General features: G+C 58.3%; 1 protein-coding gene across 1 annotated transcript; it reads left to right on the top strand.

The window, feature by feature from the left end:
- Positions 1-78: 78 nt before the first annotated feature.
- EMWEY_00019250 (SWIM zinc finger domain-containing protein, putative) lies at positions 79-12,895 on the top strand (the record flags this gene model as incomplete). The annotated part of the gene is made up of 3 exons (XM_013477719.1): positions 79-11,940; positions 12,348-12,546; positions 12,758-12,895. Coding segments are annotated over 3 exons (12,199 nt in total), but the record flags the coding sequence as incomplete, so codon positions are not given.
- Between the last annotated feature and the right edge of the window lie 659 nt (positions 12,896-13,554).

Genomic DNA, 13,554 nt, shown 5'->3' on the forward strand with positions numbered 1-13,554 from the left:
TATATATATATATATATATATGCGTATGCGTTTATGTGTATATATGTATGTGTATATGCGTCTATCTTGTGCTTGCAGCGCCAACTGCCGGATTGTAGACGCAGCCGTATGCGAGTGCAGCTGTCCAAGTCGGGAACCGCTCTGTTCCCACTTGCTGGCTGTTGCTGTGTGGCAGCAGCAGCAGCAGCAGCAGCAACGGCAGCAGCAGCGGCACCAGCGGAACCTGCCGCTGCATCGAGAGTTCAGCCTCCGGCTAGCGATCAGCGCCTTCATCAAGCAAGAGCTGCTAACCCTTGCAAGCGAAGCATTTGTTCCTCTCAAGCCCTTAAGCTGCGAGATGCTGCTGCATGACTTGTGGTTGCGGCTGCTGCGCAGGTTCCCTCCAGCTGCTGCTGCTCGTGCTGCAGCAGCGCTTGCTGTGGGCCTGCTGATGCGCTTTGCCCAGAAGGCCAAAGGCGCGTTGCCAGATGTCCCCTCCACGGCGAGCTGCAAGCGAACAGAAGGACCGCAGGAAGACGAGACCGATGACGAACAACGGCAGCAAAAGCAGAAAGAACATCGGCAAGAACAACTAAACGGGCAAACGGAGACTGAGGGACAAAAGGACGACCAACAGAAGGAGCACATGCAGCAACAGCAGGAGCAGCAAGAACAAGTAAACGATGGTTCAGCATCCACCGCTCCAAATGGCCAAAGAAGCAGTAACAGCAGCAGCGACGGAGAAACTCCTGGGAGACATTACACTTGCGTTGTTTCTCCTGATAAAGCTATGACCCGTCTCATGCAGCAACTGCCGCTGCACCTGCAGCGTACAGACGCTCTTCCTGAAAGGCGGGAAAGCCTGCTTAAGTTTCTTTATTCACTTGAGGCAGCGGTGTTCCCTGAAGCAGCCCCTTCTGCTGTGCACACGCTGCTGCAGTTGCTGCAGCGGGAGGAGGCTGCTGCTGCTGCTGCTGCCTTGGAAGAGGGGCTGCGCCTGAAAGGGACTGAAGGCAGTAGCTGTGACACTGCAGCGGACCACCCTTCTGCTGATTTATATGTGCGCTTTGCCTCGTTGATGCTACAAGCGGCAGCAGCAGGAGGAACCGCTACCGCCGCAGCAGCAGTGCCAGGTGCTTCCCCTCAGATGATCTACGATATGTGTGTCCACGTGGTGCGGCTGCAGTTCTCTGCTGCTGCTGCATCTGCCTTGCAGCGCAGCAAGCCGTTGGCTGATGCGGCATCTCTAAGTCACTTCATAGCAGAGGTGCGGCGGTGCTTGGGTGGTGCCCCCGGAGCCCACCACAGGCTCACACTAGAGGCGGGGGCGCCCATCTCCCTGCCCCCTTTGTGGGGCGAGGAATCCATCTCTCCTGCTCTACAGGATGTCTTGGTGTCCGAGTTGCAGCGGCAAGCTGAAGGCTGCATCCACCTGGCGACAACACTGTGCAGTCCATGGCATCTCGCTGCAGCCCTTGCGCACAGCCATACAATGGGTCACAAGGAGCAGCACTCGCCACAGCAGCAGCAGCAGGAAGCATTGAAACGGTGCTTGCAGCGACTGGTCTCCCAGCAGCAGCAGCAACTTCAGAGCGTCTCGACGTGGCAAGCTGCAGCGGCGGCCATCGCAGAGGCTCCTGCGCTCGTCGATTTGAAAACCTTTTTTAGATGGGAAGACACCCTCGAGCCTTCTTTTGGGGACCTTGAAGCCTTCCTTTGCAGGCACGGCAGTGCGGCTTTCTTTTCATCCACGAACAGCAGCAGCAGCAGCAGCAGCAGCAGCAGCAGTTTGTTTAGCCGGAGCATCTTCGTGAGCATCGAGGGGGGAAGCATTGTGCGTGTCCCCAACCCGACACGGGATACACCTCAGCAACTTCTGGATGCTCTCAGCAGCAGGTGTGCTGCAGCTGCAGTCACAGCTCTTGCTGCCCTGCTGTGGCAGCCGCAGCTGCAGCCACAGTGCTGCAGCGGCAGGAGCGGCAACTGGGACGTGCACAGGGTGCCTCCTCATAGCCCAGCCTCTCTGCAGAAGCAAGTGCGTAGCTACTTGCAGCGGCAGCAGTCCCAGGAGAAGCAGGTACAGCAGCAGCAGCAACAGCAACAACAGCAGCAGTCATGGGGGGATTTCTGCTGCAGAGTTCTTTCGGAAGCCCCTAAAGCCCTTGTAGACGCATGCATTGTTGTTCTGTTGGCACCGGTGGTGGAAGTTTTTGGCTCAGGAGTTTTAACTGCTGCCGCTGAGCGGTTTGCTTTTGTTGCAACATTCTGCAACCATCAGCGGTTGGAGGCGGCTGCGACAGCAGCTTCAGCCACAAACAGCAACAGCAGCTCCCAGGCCGACGACTTTCTCCTCCTGCTGCTGCAAAGTCGCGCAGCCTTTAGGCCTCTGTCTTCCCACTTGCAAGAGGCGCTGCAGCGGTGCATGCATCTGCTGCTTCCTCAGCAAGAGGCACTGGCTGCCATGGAGACCCTGCAGAAGCAGCAGGGGAGGGCAGCAAACCAGCACAGACACAACCAGCAACCGCCAGCTGGCAGCCCTTCTGCAGCGGAGCAGCGGCAGCCTGCAGGCACACAACTCGCAGCCGCTGAAGTGGCCCCTACAACAACAGCAGCAGCAGCGGCAATCACAACAGCAACAGGAGCAGCAGACGCAGTAGCAGCGGCAACAGCAAATAGCACGGGCCTGGTCTTTGAAGACGGTGACACCGTTTTGCTGCTGCCTCGCCGCCAAGTCAGAGCTCCAGTTGACCATCCCAAGCCCGAAGGAAAAGGCGAAGTTTGCACAGTTACTCATGGAACAGTTCCTGCAGCAGTTCCTGCAGCAGTTCCTGCAGCAGTTCCTGCAGCAGTTCCTGCAGCAGTTCCTGCACTAGCTGCTGCAGGAGGTGCTGCATCAGCAGGTCACGGTGCTGCTGGTGAATACTCTGCAGTGGCAGCGGACAAAGCAACCGGCTCTGCGGTGGATCTGTGGGGCGATGAAAGCCCTGAGGCATTTCTGCTTCGGCTACGGACTGAGGAGTTTGGAGTAGGTCTTGGCAGTAGCACCGGTGCTGCATCACGGGGTACTACCGCTGGTAGTGCTGCTGCTGTATCTGCTGCAAAGGAGACCCTTGTTGACGCTGTTATGCGGCGGCAGCGAGAGCGCCTTACTCGAGCCCTGAGCCGCCTTGCGGGGGACTTGTACTCTTCGGACGGTCATCTACAGCTAGAGCTGCTGCAGAACGCAGACGACAATGTGTATATATTACCGTTGCCGCTACCTCCTGCTGCGCTGCAGATGCAGCCACAGCAGCACCAAAACCTTCTGCTCCAAATACCAGCCCTGACAACCCCCTCTTTGCACTTTGAGCTCCTGCAAGAAGGACTTGCCGTCTTTAATAATGAAAGAGGTTTCACTCCAGCAGACGTGCGGGCCCTGTGTGACGTCGCGCGCAGCACCAAAGACCCTAAACTGCAGCAGCAGCAGCCGAACCAGCAGGATCAGAAGGAACGGCAAGACCAGCAGAAGAAGGTCCGACGCATAGGCAGGTTCGGTGTGGGCTTTAAGTCGGTGTTTAGCCTCTCAGATGAACCGCATATTGTTTCCTGCACCGGCGTAGCGTTGAAGTTTTCCGCGAAAGACAGCAGCGGCCTCGGCTTTGTGCTCCCCCATCCTCTGCCATCACGGGAGTGGAGCAGATTCTTCCCGGTAGAGGCCGTCGAGGGGGCCCTCCTTGCGGCGCAGGACCCGCGCGCCGTAACACAGACAGGCACAAGCAGAAGCTTCGGTAGCAGCAACAGCTACAGCTGCTGCTGCTCCATCTTGTCGCCACCTAGCCAGGATGCATCAGCAGCAACAGCACCGTCGGCAAGTGTAACTCCAGCTGAAGCGGCTTTACGTATATGGCGGACAATGATTTGGCTGCCTGTAAGACCAGCGCTGAAAGGGCGGTGGGTGGAGGACGGAGGAAGTCTCGCGAATCGTCTGTCTACGGTAGAGCCTCACTGTATCCTTTTTCTACGCAAGGTTCGGAGAGTCTCCTGCCGCAGTCAGCCTAGCAGGAGCTGCTTCTTACTTCTTAAACACACCTTTCCATGCATTGATGCCGCAGTCTTCCAGCAGAAGCAGAAACAGCAAGAGCAGCAGCAGAAGCTGCAGCAGCACGTGTACAATTTGCCGAGCTGCGCTCAGCACGTTGTTCTGACCATTTGCTGCCGTCCTCTGGTGTCGCCGGCTTCGGTGTGCGACCGTTGGGGCAACTGCAGAGGAGGCAACTGTGTGTGGCAGCAGCAGAAGCAGCACTGGTTGCTCGTACAGCACACGCCGGTGGGATCTGCCCCCGTTGCCGGCCCCACAGATGAGCCTCTTGTAGTGGCATTGGCCCTTACACCGGAAGGGTATGCTGCACCGACTCCGGCAGCAGCACGTGCGCCTGCTGCAGCAGCAGCCCCTCCAGATCCAGGCAGCAACAACGGCAGCAGTAGTACTAATAGTAATGATGGGAGCAGCGCACCTAGCAAAGGTTGGCCATTGCACTGCTTCCTGCCAGTGAGGGGCTTTGGGTTGCCATTTATTCTTCAGGGTGCCTTTAGCTTGACCGCTTCCCGCGAAGATTTGAGGTGCGGAGACAGTTGGAATTCGTGGCTCCTGCAACACCTACCTGCTGCACTGTGCACTGCCCTCTCTGTGTGCAAGTCAGCCCACCCACAACTCCAGGAGTCGCTGCTGCTGTTCGCTCCGCTTCTGCTTGCTGGTGAGGCTGCTGGAGGATCCGCAGGAATGATTGAGGAAGCTGCAACTGCTGCGCTAGCTGCTGTGAAGCAGATGGAGTGTTTGCTGTGTGTAAACCCCTGTCCGGAGGAGGAGGAGGAGCAGCGGGAACAGCAAAAGCAGCAGCAAAAGCAGCAGCAGCAGCAGCAGCAAAGAGCACAAAATTCCGCTCAGGACTTCGTATGGTGCTGCCCGACGCGCGCAGTACTACCTTGCAGAGCAGTGGCGGATAGTGCCTCCGGGTCCTTTGCTGCTGTGTCTATGTGCCGCTCGAGCAACAGCAACTGCGGGGATAGTAACAGCAACAGCGGTACCTGGAGCGGTAAAGCGGAGTGTCCAGTTCCGCCTTGGCTGCTTCACAGGGCTTTGGGCCTGGTGTACGTACACGAGAGAGTGCTGAAGCATCTTCAGCCACCCGCCCTCCGTTTACTGGGGGTACGGGACTTGACTCCATGGGATGTCGTGGAAATCCTGCGGTGTCTCGTAAGGCTGCAGCAAGAAGGTTTGGGTAAGCAGCAACAACCGCAACAGCAACAACAGCTTAACCAGATACTGCAGCCTCAGGGAATCGGTCGACTGCTCCTGCTGCTCGAGAGTGTCTGCATGCAGAAGCAGCAGTCCGTACAGCAGCGGGCTGCCCTGGGGGCTCTCAGAAACCTTCCCTTCTTACCTACCCTTTGCGGACGCTTGGTAGCAGCGGACGACGCGGAGGTTACGTTGTGCCTCCCGCCGCATGCAGCTGCGACTGAAGAAGTAGCAGAAGCAGCAGGAGGAGCAACAGCAACAGAAGCCCCTGGCGTCTCACAGCTTGCAGGTGTAGACTGCTTGAGTGGCGAAGCGAGTGCAGGGCTCACTGATAGCTTCTCCGGGAGCCCGCTTGTGGCGTACGTTCACCCTGGCGTCTTGGAGCCCTGGCTTGCTGCAGCAGCAATCCCGCAGCAGCAGCAGCAGCTTAAGCAGGAGGAGGAGCCTCAGCAGCAGTTGATTCCAGAAGTAGAGGAGCAGCAGCTGGCCGGAGATCGCCCGGTGCAGCGATCTCGCGTCGTGCGGTGTCTGCGGAGCTTGGGTGTAGATTACCTGCGGCCGCAGCAGGTGCTGCAACAACGTCTGTTGCCCTTGCTGGACCATCCTAGGCTGTGTGATGCAGCAACAGAAAGTCAGCTGGTGGGCTATCTCTTCTTCCTCGTTTTTCACTGTCGCACACTCGCAACCGCAATCCATACGGACGGTGGTCTCTCTAGGAAGCAGATCCTGCGCCTGCCTGTCTGCACCGCTAGGGGAACGAGGGTGGCTTTGGGGTCCGCGGCGCTGCGGTGTCTTGGGGTGGCGAAGGTAGCTAGCACACAGCAGGAACTGCAGCAGCACGAGCAGCACCAGGAGATGCTGCTCCAGCTCTACAGACACCTGCTGCCAGACTGCGTGTTCCTTTCAAGTGCTTACGACCGTGTTGTGTCCCTTCCCACCTGGGCAGACTTCTGCGAACTCATTGGGCTTAAACGCCTGCTGCACGTCTCCTCGGTTGTGTACTGGATACACATGGAAGATGAACCGCCGGCGCCACAGCGGCAGCAGATGCACCAGGAGCAGCAGCAACGTGACGTTGGCTCTGCACGTATCGAGCTGAGTGCGGTTGACGGGTTTCCTGTAGAAGAAGAAGGCAGCGGCAGCAGCATGAAGGAGGAGTTGTTGCAGCGGTTATCCCGTCGGTGGGGGAAGCCGCAGCTGCAACGGCTCCATGCGGAGCTGCTGCAAATGCAGGATATTGTGAACGCGTCGCGGGCCCCCGCACCATCTCCCGTCTGCTCAGGTGTCTCCTTGCTGGTAGAGGACTTCATCTGTCTCGACTTCGAGCGATTGGTTACCGCCGCTGCTGCTGCTCCCTCCGGCATCAATAGCAGCAACAGCAGCAGCACTAGCAGCGCACAGGCCTTCCACTCGCAAACTATGGTACGGCTGCCGCCGCAGCTGCTGCGGGCGATAACGCGGGAGCTACACCAGGCTGAACATCTTTCCCTCCGTCTTTTTGTTGGGGTTTTGGCGGAGGCGCAGCAGCGGTGGCAGCACTGCGAGCGTCTGCGGTGGCGGATCGGAGCACGCGCGGCAGGAGCAACAGCAACAGCAAAAGCAGGAGTAGCGGCAGGAGACGTGCCGGCCACACCACAGCAGCAGGACCAGCAACGGCACGAGAGCATCCCTCGTACCAATCAGTGGACAGCAGCCACCGCAGGGCTGCAGTCGGCAGCAGTCCCACTGGCTGGAGGAGGTGCAGCCTCCTCCCTGTTGGTGCAGCTGCGCAGCAGTGCGTGGCTTCCGGCTGTTGCATGCGACGCCCTGTCTGTCGCTGGTGCCGCAGCAGCACAAGGCTGGCAGGCTCAGGAGCAGGGACAACAGCAGCAACTCCAGCTCTTCGAACTGGACTGCGTAGGAGATCAAAGCCTCCTCGATAGCAGCAGTTCCAGCAGCACCGATAGCGAAGAGGAAGCTGCAATAGCCGTGCCGTCTAGAGGACGCAGCACCAGCAGCACAAACAGCATGGGCTGCAGGGCCAGAAGCAAAAAGCGGTGTCTGCATCTGGTGGACGACTTCGGAAGCAAGAACAACAGCGACAGTAGGAAGAGCAGCAACAACAGCAGCCCATGCGAGTCTTCAGCAAGAGTTTCCGCACGTTACAACAGCGGACTAGCTAGCGCGGTGCCTGGCAGCAGTTGTGTCAGATGTACAGGGGGCAGTAGCTGCGGTATCAACAGCACCGGCAACAGCAACAGCAGCAATAACAGCAGCAGCAATATCCATGGCGTTCAATGGCGCTGGCGGTTCGTGGGCCTGCGAAGGCCGCAAGAACTGGCAGCACCCAGAAGCGAGTGTGTTAAGGTGTACGGACGGCTGGTAGAATACTTTCACCCTCTGGCGGAGCGTTTGCTGCAGGAACACCAACACCAGCACCACCAGCAGCAGCAGCACCTTGAGGGGGAGGTTCAGCCGCGGTTGCACAGTAACAGCAGCAGGAGCAGCACGGCTCTTGACGATCTGGCTTACACGGGAAGCTGCCTTTCCGCCCTGGAGATTGGCATGCCGCTTCTAGCTGCGCATGATGGTGTTGCAGCAGCACCAGTGGCGTGTGAAGGCCTTGGAAAGACCTTCACATGGATGTGGGAGAGGGGGAGCTTGTCGCGTGCGGCACAGTGGTTGGAGGAACACCCAACAGCCACCAAGGCGACAAGACCTGGAGGAATAGCTAGAGCAACACCGGAGGGTGCATGCAGTGGGGAGGAACCAGAAGGCCTCCACCTAGTGCCGAATGAGAAGACAGCCGCGAACGTCCTCCTGTCCCTTTCGTCTCACTTGAAGCACCTAGGAAGCACACTGGCAACTACTCTGCCCGAAACACCAGGGTCTTCACCGGCTACAGGCTGCATCAGCAACAGCGGCATCGCCGATGGCAGCAGCAGCAGCAGCAGCAGCCACAACAGCCATGGCAGCACCACTAACTACGTAGCGGATGGCAGTGTAGCAGGTGGAACACGTTCCAGCACAGGCGCGCCTATTTGCCTTGCGGCTTGCTTCTTAGCGGCGGCGGATGCGACTTGTAGGGAAGGCCGCTGTTGTTGCCAAAGTAGCAGCAGCAGCAGCAACTGTAGCCGAAAGCCCACCAGCTGCGGCTGCCTATATCAGCACGTCGGGGGGCGTTGTATCTCCCTATTTTGCTGCTGCTGCAATGCAGTAGTCGGGGATATGTTTCGTTTGCTGCAGTACCTCGCCCACAGCCGGCACCCTGTAGAAGCTACCGCAATAGCAGGAGCAGCAGCCGGTCGCCCTGCGACAGCAGCCGCAACGCAGCAGCCCAGCCACTGGGCTGCCCAGGGCTCCAAAGGGTTTGTGCTGCTTCCGCAGCCAGCATCCTGCGCCAGCTCGCCAAGGAATTTAGAGCCTCCTCCCCTTGCTGCTGCTACTGCAGCGGTTACTCTTGGCCGCTGCATCTGCTTTAGAACCCCTTCTGAGTCTGTCTTCCGCCTTCCTCTAGGGGCCCCACTTGCCGCCTTTCCCATGTGCTGGCCTTTAGGGGACCTCGCGCTGTTGCTTGACCGACAACATGCCCAGCTGAGGCAGTCTCGTCCCACGGACCTGCCGCTGTCCCCGGAGGAGCTGCAGCTGTATGAACACGAGCAGCAACAGCAGCGGCTTGCGGAGCTGGAAGCACTTTTGATGGACGACCTGAGCGTAGCAGAGTACCCGTCTCTGCAGGAGTGTCTCCTGGCTCTGACGTGGGTGGCAGACACTGCAGGAGTTCTGGAGGGAGATGATAGAAGGGGAGCAACGGTGCCTGCAGCGGCATCAGCAACAGCAGCCTCAGGACTATCAGTTGCCACTTATCAACAGCACATGACGCATGCTTTGCCTGGAAGGCCCAGAAAATTGCGTCGTTACGCAGCTGCAGAACACGACACCTCGTGCCCACTGTTGCCCCCTTCTACTCTTCGGTACTCAGATGCAGTAACAGGAGCAACAACAGCAGCAGCAACAGCAGCAGCGTGCCCTTTGAAATCCATCCACAGCGGGATGCTGCTGCCCGTCGTTGCGCTGCTGCTGCACCTCGACCAACAGTGCAGCAGCAGCCACCTCAGTCTGCATTCGGTAGTTAGAGGTCTTCCGGTGGTCCCGTGTTTTCAGCTGTGCGTCCCCTCCAGTAGAGTTCGTTCAGCTGATGCGGTTGACGTGCTACAGCTGCGGTTGCTCCCGGCGGGTAGCCCCATGTGGTTGCGTCTCACAGCACTCGACGGCAAGCTATGGGACTTGCTGCAGGCGGGTGCGGCGGAAGCAGCAGCAGTAGCAGCAGCAGGACGGTGCAGCGTGCAGCAAGGGGACAGCGGGACCTTCTGGCCTGCTGAAAGCGGTCGAGATAGGGGAGGGACGGGGGCCGGTGCACCGGAGGTATTGTGCTATCCTCCAGTAGTTTGGTGTTGTGGGGCTGCATGCAACTGGGGAGAGCTAGCGGTCTCCGGAGCACTGCGTGACTGCACCACAGACGGAGCAAATAGCCTGTGTGCTTCGTGCCAAGCATTGATGGGTCGGCGGCTGCTTCAGGAGGGCTTGCAGGGGCGGCAACCTGTGCAACAGGCCTGGCAGAAGCTGCTGCAACAGCAGCTGGGCGTGGGGCCCCTCAGCTCCGCCTGCTCGACACAGCTCACCGCTGCCCCTCTGGTATCTCTTCTGGGAGCAGGATCGTCTTTGCAGACGATCCCGCTCAGGACCGCTTATCCTGACTCCACACAGCTCGCACAGGGGCTGGCCCTCGGAGGCTTGAGACAGCGTTTGCTGCTGTTGCTGCTGCCAGCTGCCCGCCGCTTCCTCCTCCACAGAGACGCACACCGGTATCTCTTACTGCAGCGTCACTGGCTAACGGGGCGTCATCAGCAGCAGCAGGATATGAGATCGGGGGAGGCGCCTAAAAGCCGGCAGAGGCCGTGCTGGCTGCAGCAACTTCAGCGTGTGTCGCTGCTCCTGTGCAAAGATCTCCGCAGCAGAGTCTGCTGCATCGAGACGGGGGCAGTGGGGCCTTGGAACTCGTGTGCTGCTTCTTTGCAGTGGGAAAACGTCCTTGAAGGAGACGATGAGCTGCCGGCCAGTGCCAGCAGCAGCAGCAGCAGTGCCAGCAGCAGCAGCAGTAGTGCCAGCAGCAGCAGCAGCAGTGCCAGCAGCAGCAGCAGTGCCAGCAGCAGCAGCAGTGCCAGCAGCAGCAGCAGTGCCAGCAGCAGCAGCAGTGCCAGCAGCAGCAGCAATACCGCAAGCAGCCCCTACAGCCTCAACGGCTCCAGCGAGCAGAATAGGTGGGAGATAGAGGAGACAAATGCTGTATCCTCTCCCCTTTTGCTGGCGTGGGACACAGGAGATGACTCTCTGAGTGCTGCGCTTGTGCAGCTAGAAGCAGCGGAGTGCAGCAGCAGCGGCAACAGGAGCAGCACCGACCAAATCAGGACGTTGTTTGCTGCAGCGCATGCAGGCGAGTTGCAGGACCTGCTGTTGCCATCGTTTCCTGGGGAGCTCTTCAACGAGATCTCTCGGCTATTTTCGTTGAAAGGGGGAAAAGATATACAACTTGCATCTTTTTTGCTGCTGCTCTATTCACGTTTGCAGCACAAGCTACTGCAGTGGCTCATGCGGCCGCCGGAGGGCGGTGTGCTGAATTGGCTGCACAGGCTGCAGCGCAACAGAAGCAGCTTCTGCTGCCGACTGTCAACTGCAGCAACAGCAGCAATTGTGGGTGCAGCATTCGAGGACTGCCTCAAGGCTGAGGGCCTCTGGGCTGGGCCTCTTGACACTGCCGAGTTTCAGCACCGCTGTATTGGTTTGCGGGAGGGTGTACCGGTTGGCAGCAACAGCAGCGTTGGTAGCAACCACGCTGCTGATGGTAATGATGGGCTTACAGACAATACAACGTCGAATACCGCTGAACTGCTCCTGCTGCTGAAAGAGGAAACAGCTGCAGCACGGGAGCGGCTGGGCAGCCTGACGAAGAGTACCGAGGGGCCTATGTGGCTGCTTTGCGACGCCTGGTTCGTACTTATTGCAGCTGGAGATGCATCAGATACAGACCCTGCAGCTGTCGCCCAGGACACGGCTGCATTAGTTGCAACAGATGAGACACCAGTTGAAATCGAAGAGGCAGCAGATGCAACGGGAGAGACAGCAGTAATAGCAGCAACAACAAGAGATGCTAGCACAATTCAAGATGAGAAGAGCTCGCTAGAGGAGGACAACGAGGCCACAAGGGACGCCCACACCCCCGCCGGCACTTCCGTGAGCAAGGGGGGCGACGACAAAGAGCAGAAGCGCACTACAGCGAGTGCCCGCATCAGCGGCAGCAGCAGCAGCGACAGCAGCAGCGACAGCAGCAGTGATGTGGAGGAGTTGTCTGCTGAGGCGTTTGGATGGGAGGAGGGTGCAGATGATGCGGCCTCAGGCACGGCTGAACACTCTCCGTGGAGGTCTCCTACTAGAGGCGAGGCAGCCCAGGAGGGGGGATTATTTGGGGCCCTGCACAGGTCTGGCGAAGACCCCAGGGCGGCGGAGGCTCCTTCCGCCTGGAGTTCCGCAGGAAAGCAGGGACAGGGAGATGGACAGGGTACATGGTCAGGCAGCCAAGAGGCCTTCAGCAAGGAACCCCTCGTGTCCCTCGGCGACTTCGATGCACAGGCCGTCGAGTTGTGCGCAGAGTAGGCAGGCACTCACGAATTCTATTCACGAGAGGCAAAACGAGAGACGGAAGAACAAGGATAGATCGATGGATAGGTTGATAGAGATCGAGCTAGAGATACAATGGGAGAGAGGGAGAGAGAAGGGAAAGACACCGAAACCGGGGGACACCAAGCTAGAGCGAGGAAGACAAAATAGTAAATAGGGGCATACATAAGATTTGACTCGAATAGGGGTAGTAGGCAGGAGTAGAAGAGAAATATAAAGAGAGCAGAAACAAGGAGAGCGACAGAGGCGAAGCGAGATACCTTAAACTTTTGCTCGTTAGATACTGGAAGGGGCTTCCAGATTGTTTGGCTGTTTGATTGCTGCCTTCGTTCATTGAGATAAATTGTGGTGCTGAGCGGTGTCCTTGTTGCTGTGGCAGAGACAGAGAAGCTACAGCTCCATTCGAGGCGTCCACTGGGGGGGGAAGGAACTCTGCGGCTGCAGCTCGCAGGGGGGAAGCTCTAGTTTATAGGTACCTGCAGCGGCTGCTAGAGCAACAGCTGAAGGACAAGACCGCTCAGGTTCTGTGGCTGAATGAAGAGCAGGAGAGCGGGCAGAGCTATGACATTCTGGTGAAAGTGAGGCCGCTACGGAAACAGGGGGCACAACACACAGCATCATGTCTCTGTTTCCTCGGGCCATAGGGTCCTCCGGGCCCTTGGGTTGTCTCTGCAGGATACAGGGATACTTCACGTTGCCGCAGACCAGCTACGCAGATGCAGCATGGCTTCCACTTGTTTGCATACAGTTGTAAACGCGTCTTGGGGATGCGCTGTGCGGCTGCTGCAGGAGTTCCCGCCTGTTGGCACTTCTGCGCCCCCGCGATTGACATTTGTTGAAGTGAAGAGCAGCACAACTCGGCACAAGAGCTACTTTGAGGTGTCACATAGGGAGTGGAACCTGGCGCAGCAGCACGTGAGTCCTTGAGAGGGTACCCTTTACAGTGTTATGTGCAGCAACAGCAACAGCCTTTACAGTAGCCTCGTGGTCGACCTCAACGAAAAACAGCAGCCATGTAATTGCATGGCAAACAGCCCAGTGCTCAAATTTTTTTCTATATCTGCAGAGCACCACAGCTTCTGTTTGAAGTGCGCCGGTGCTCTCGATAACAGAACAGACGCAGCAGGTGGACCGTTCAGGGCGTAGCAGCGAGAGGCAGATAGCCAGCGGGGGCCGATGTGCCCGTGTGTCTGCTCACGTCTGCAGGGAGAAAACTTCCACATTTACCGGGTCCTCGAAGCCAACTCCGCGCAACCCCAGATCTTCCGGTGAGGGCCTGTTCTCCCGCATGGCTTCATGCGCTTCCTGCCCTTCTCTCGTTCCTTGTGGCAGCTGCCGCCTGGATGTGCATCTAGATGGTAACGGAGGCACCCACAGGAGCAGCGGCAGTAGCGGAACACTTGACAGCATGTGCATGTACACTGGGGGTGAGGCGTTTGCCTGCTGTGGATTCCTTCGGGGCAAGACATGCACGTACACTCGAATGAACCTCCACTAAATATATATACATACAGATATTATATGTATTTACAGGTATGTAGATATATAGGTACGGCGAGAAGTGCAATGCTCCTTGGTGGATGCCT

Source organism: Eimeria maxima, genomic scaffold (genome assembly GCF_000499605.1).
Source record: "Eimeria maxima Weybridge genomic scaffold, Emw_scaff169, whole genome shotgun sequence".
In the NCBI taxonomy this organism is placed as follows: domain Eukaryota; phylum Apicomplexa; class Conoidasida; order Eucoccidiorida; family Eimeriidae; genus Eimeria; species Eimeria maxima.